Genomic DNA, 5,359 nt, shown 5'->3' with positions numbered 1-5,359 from the left:
TTTTAAAAATTTCTAATGTAACGTCGTATAAAGTGGAAATTATGAAAACTCGGTCGTACTGTTAAATTCCTACAAAGGAATGCAATTGCGCAATTGCAAAGCATCAGTTTGTAATAGCAAAGTAAATACTTCGTAGTTACAAAGGATCTATGTATCTCACAGTTCTGTAAAGCATTCCTTTGTAGGAATTTAACTGTGCATAGTTTTCAGCTAGGGTGAAACTACATGAAGCCTATAGTACACCAACAGGATAACTGGACAGGAATCGGGATATTGATTGAAGCGACTCATTAGAGAGCAACAGGAGGAGCAGTTCGCGTTTATAACGTGGCCTGCATAGAAATATCTTACATTTTGGGATCCGGGCCAAGAAAAGTCACCAGAAATGATTGGCCGATACACCTTTGCGCGCTGGCTCCTTGGGATCCGCCAGAAACAATAACAACCCGGCATCCATTTTCAGCAGAACCGGGCCTTTTCTTAATTTCCGTAAATTGGCGGGAGAAACCCTTCAGTGTCCCCTTTCTCTCCTGTTGCCGGAGCTCCGCTAGCGGCAGCAGCAGCCAGTGTGGAGGGGGAGCAAGGGGCATTAAATCGCTTTCAATCAGCCCGCCTCTCGATTCCATGATGAAAATGTCGCCCCTTTCCAACCTCGCCTCCCCCCGCGCGCCGGACAAGCAATCTCCCGGAGGAAGAAGACCAAACTCGCTCTGATAAAACGCACACATCTTTTCGCTCGCTCCCGGTGGGGGGCGAGTCGGCCCGGCGGGTGGGGCGCTCGGCCACGCCGCCGCCCTCACTCGGCGCGCGTTCGAAGACAAGGCGTAATTGTTTACACGACCAAAGATTCGGTGGTCCAGATTAGGTGTAACCCTGGCGCTCTAGCGGGACATGGCGAGGGGAGTAGCGGGTGGGGAAGAATGCCGGGATGAAGATGGAGTGGATATGTCGCGGAGCGGGCAGGGAAGTCCGGACTTGTTCCGTTTGACTTCCTCTCTCTCCCTCTCCCTCCCTCTCTCTCTCCCTCTCTCTCGTTACCCCGGAGACGGGATGTGCTTCCCGAGAGCGTGTCAATAGAAGCGCGTTTGAGCTTTAGAGGCGGCAGCAACGGCGCGGAGGGGGGAGTGGTGCTGCGTGGAGGTATATGGTCCGCGCAGCCCCCCTCCACTTCCCCGCTGCATGACGGCGCGCCAACTTTCGACTCTGACGAATTTTATCATTTTAATATAACGTTTAATAATATGCCCAACAAAAGCCTCCCGCGTAAGCCAGGCGGGCCTAGAGCGCCCCGGAGCTGCCGGAGCCTGGAGTGGGTGAGGGGCGACTGTATTAAATTTGTCCTGCTGTAACACGCCTAGTCGAGCCCCTGGCCTATGTTCAACATGCCAGGGCGTGTAAGCAACATAATCATAATTTACGTTGATCCTCATTGTTGTTGGCTGAGAGGTCCGTAAAACAAAACAATTCGACCCCATACTTTCCTTAGATGATGCCCGTTTTTCTCTTATATGCATCTGGCAAACTACGGTAGCTCGGCGCCTGCGAGACTCAGGTTAGGCCAACCCGCAGTGCACACATGTGCTTCAGAAAAATTATTGCCTACCTACCAGGCGCTATGGGAGCTTCCTTATTTTTTCTTGCGCTGAACTCGACTTGCTCCTAACGACAAATAACGGTCGGACTTTCAAGATAAGACCTTGCCTGGCAATGGCACAACGTGACACGATAACGGCCATATAAAAAAATCGTCACTGCCCATCCACTTTCGTTCCAATAATTTCATCCCGAATGGGTCATTTCCTGTTGTCCCCGCTGCCTGCTCGCCAACACTCGCAGAAGTGATGAACAGGGCGCCTCGTGGAGGACAGGGCAGACAGGGGGCAAGGGGCGGCGACCCTTTAGCGCTCCGGCAGGTCACATCGAGGAACATTATGGAGAAGAGGAATCTGGGGGGAAATTAATGAAAATGTAATGAGCTAAGGAGCTGGGCACGGCGTAGGGCGGCGCGGCCCGGCGATGTCCCGGAGATTGGAGATGAGGCTCTCTGGCGCCTTAATGAGGCAGGTACACTCCATTGCTCGCCTTTGCCTTTCGGCCCCAAAGAATTGAGACATCAGGGGCGAGGAGGGCGGCAGGACCACCGGCCTTGGGGCGGGCCGCTTGGGACGCCTGGGGCAGGGCGCCTATGCGGTGGGGCGCCTGGGGCGCGCCGCCTGGGGTAGGGCGTTCGGAGCGGGGTGCCTGGCCCCGGGTGGGGTGCCTCGGGTGGGGTGTTCGGGGCGGGGCCGCGCAGAAGCTAATCGGATTGAATACATTGAATTAGCGTCGCTCGCCGCATTGAATTGCAAAGTGGGCGTGTGTGATAGGATGATCCATGTTCCCCGTCTGGGACGGAGGAAAAAGAGTGCGAAAGAAAATAGCAGCGGGCGAGGCGCTGTCTCCGGTCTGTCTCGGGGCGCGCCAGCCAACCAGCGCCAAGCGCCCCTCAACCCAGCTAACCTTCCCTCCTTACTGTTGCAGGCACGGTGTCCATGCCCTTCTACACGGTGTACGTGCTCATGGGCTACTGGGACCTCGGCCCCATCTTGTGTGACCTCTGGCTCTCCGTGGACTACACCGTGTGCCTCGTCTCGCAGTACACCGTACTGCTCATCACCATCGACCGCTTCTGCTCGGTCAAGATCGCGGCTCGCTACCGCTCCTGGCGGACCAAGAACCGCGTCATCTGGATGGTGACGGTCACGTGGATCATCCCGGCGCTGCTGTTCTTCATCTCCATCTTCGGCTGGGAGCACTTCGTCGGCTACCGCGACCTGCTACCCGGCCAGTGCGCCGTGCAGTTCCTCAAGGACCCCGTCTTCAACACGGCGCTCATCATCGGCTACTACTGGACCACGCTAGTGGTGCTCTTCATCCTGTACGGCGGCATCTACAAGACGGCGTACGAGATGCAGAAGAAGTCGGAGGCAAAGCAGCGCAAGATGCAGTCCATGGTGGCGCTGTCGGCGGGAGCCATGTCCGGGATGGCGGGTCGCGCGGCCGGCATCGGGCTGTCCAAGGGGCAGGCCGGTGCCATAGACAAGCCCAAAGGCGCGCTTGCCGCGGCCACGCCCAGCCTGGACTGCGCCACCACGTCCAAAACCTCGCCCGTCACCACCACGACGGCCCAGGGCACGGGTACCGACGGGCGCGGCCGGGAGCTGAGCAGCAACGCGGCGGGGGGCAGCGGCGAGAACGAAAAGAGCGAGAGGTCGTCCAGCCCGGCATTCGAGAGCGACGAGGATAGCACTACCGTGGCGCAGCAACCGCCTCCTCGCAAGCAGCAGCAGCAGCAACATCAACGGCAGCCGCAGCATCCGGCACAGCAGGCACAGCAGACGCAGCAGACGCAGCAGACGCAGCCGCCGCAGCAGCCGCAGCTCCATCAGCCGTCGCAGCGCGAGCTGGCCAAGAGGAAGGCCTCCACTGCCGGCATGGTGGCGCACCCCAACACGCTGCAGGTGCTGAGCTGCAGCATTGCACGCGTCAACGGCTCCGTTCCCCTGCGCTCGCCGGAGCCGTCCCCGACCCCGGCGCGTCTGCCCACGCCCGCCACCACGCCCAACAACCCGCAGCAGGGCGGGTCCCTTCTGGACACGGAGAACCACTGCGAAGCGTCCGCCTCCACCGAGACCCTGACGCCGTTCCCAGCCGCGGTGGTGCCGCCCCCTGCCAAGGAAGCCGCCTGGGACGCGGGCAGCGACCGCTCCATCTCGGAGAGCGCCATGTACAAGGTCCCACTGCGGCTCACGCAGTCCCAGACCATCATACCCCCGCCGTCCGGCTTCCAGAACAGCCCCGCTGGCTCGGGGTCATCGCCGTCCTCGAGCGGTGGGGGTCGCCCGCGGAGCCTCCACATCCCCACGCAGCACGGGCTGTACGACGTGCTCAAGGGGCTGGACACAGCCGACCTCCGCTACATGGACGAGAGCTCCATCATCGTGCCCTCCCCGACGATCGAGAGCCCGCCGTCATTCGCTGTGTCGCTCCCCAAGGACTCGACGGCGCCGCCTTCGCCGGGCTCCATCTCCATCTCCAGCGACCGCACGACCACAGCCTCGCCGCAGCAGCTGCAGGCGCAGCAGCAACAGCTGCAGATGCAGCAGGCTGCCAACACATCACTGCTGCAAGCGGCCCTGATCCGGGCGGCCGCTCAGCAGCAGCAGAGCGCCGTCCAAGTCAACCTCGTCCCTGCGGCGCGGCCCCCGCAGCAGCACGTCGCTCAGGCCAAGCAGCAGGCGGCCTTGGCGACGGCTCCTGCAGCGGTGCCTCCTGCAGCAGCGCCCGAGCCTCGCCTCCAGCCTGTGGCGGGACCGACAGCCCACGCGGCGCCCCAGTACGGCCACCCCGTCACCAAGGTGGACACGGAGGTGAGCCTAAAGGACGCGCGCCGCCCGGTGACGCAGGTCACGACGGTGACTGAGCGCGAGCCGCTCATGACGGCCACCCCGGCCACTAACTACTCGACCACGTCCAATTCGGTGGGCCCGGCGTCGGGCCCGGCCTCGCAGCACGGCTCCCAGGTGGGGACGTCCTCGTCGCACGAGCACGAGTCCGGGTCGGCGCTGGAGACGAGCAACACGCGGGGCTCGCGTCGCGACCTGGTCAAGAACATTGGCAAGCGGCTCAAGGGCAAGCGCAAACGCAAGGACGGCGCCGCGCGCCAGAAGTCCAAGTCGGAGAACCGCGCGCGGAAGGCTTTCCGCACCATCTCTTTCATTCTCGGGGCCTTCGTGGCCTGCTGGACGCCGTATCACGTGCTCGCCCTAGTCGAGGGCTTCTGCGCCAACCCACCCTGCACCAACGAGCACCTGTACATGTTCTCGTACTTCCTCTGCTACGCCAACAGCCCGATGAACCCTTTCTGCTACGCGCTGGCCAACCAGCAGTTCAAAAAGACCTTCACCCGCCTGCTCAAGGGAGACTTCCACGTCACGTAGATGTTGAGGCCTAACAACAGCGCGCATCCCGCTCAGTGCGTTAGACTAAGTAGGATATTGATTATTACCATCTTGTTTAAAGAAATTGTGAAAAATGAACAGTATTTTTGTTAAGCGTTCTCAAATGTGTACATATGTTATATATTATTAGGTTTAAATGCTTTCAATTTGGGGTAGTTAGCGATGTCTTGAGGAGGGCGCCTCTGGTGCGCCGGCGATGCATGAATTGATTACCGTAGTTTTGTTGCTAATTGTATTATGGTTGATCCATAGTGTAATATAGTGTATGATATTTTAAATTATAAAGACATGTCAGGGAAATCTATGACTTGGTAGACAATAATACTACTTAAAACTAATATTAAACATAATTTTAACGA

General features: G+C 59.1%; 1 protein-coding gene across 1 annotated transcript; it reads left to right on the top strand.

Moving 5' to 3' along the window:
* Positions 1-2,520: 2,520 nt before the first annotated feature.
* LOC113209052 (uncharacterized) lies at positions 2,521-5,064 on the top strand (the record flags this gene model as incomplete). The annotated part of the gene is made up of 1 exon (XM_052276728.1): positions 2,521-5,064. A coding segment is annotated over one exon (2,459 nt), but the record flags the coding sequence as incomplete, so codon positions are not given.
* Between the last annotated feature and the right edge of the window lie 295 nt (positions 5,065-5,359).

Source organism: Frankliniella occidentalis, unplaced genomic scaffold (genome assembly GCF_000697945.3).
Source record: "Frankliniella occidentalis isolate FOCC.00 unplaced genomic scaffold, Focc_3.1 Scaffold4117, whole genome shotgun sequence".
Taxonomy (NCBI): Eukaryota; Metazoa; Arthropoda; class Insecta; order Thysanoptera; family Thripidae; genus Frankliniella; species Frankliniella occidentalis.
The sequence above is the reverse complement of the archived record's forward strand: the minus strand, read 5'-3'. Positions and strand labels throughout refer to the sequence as shown.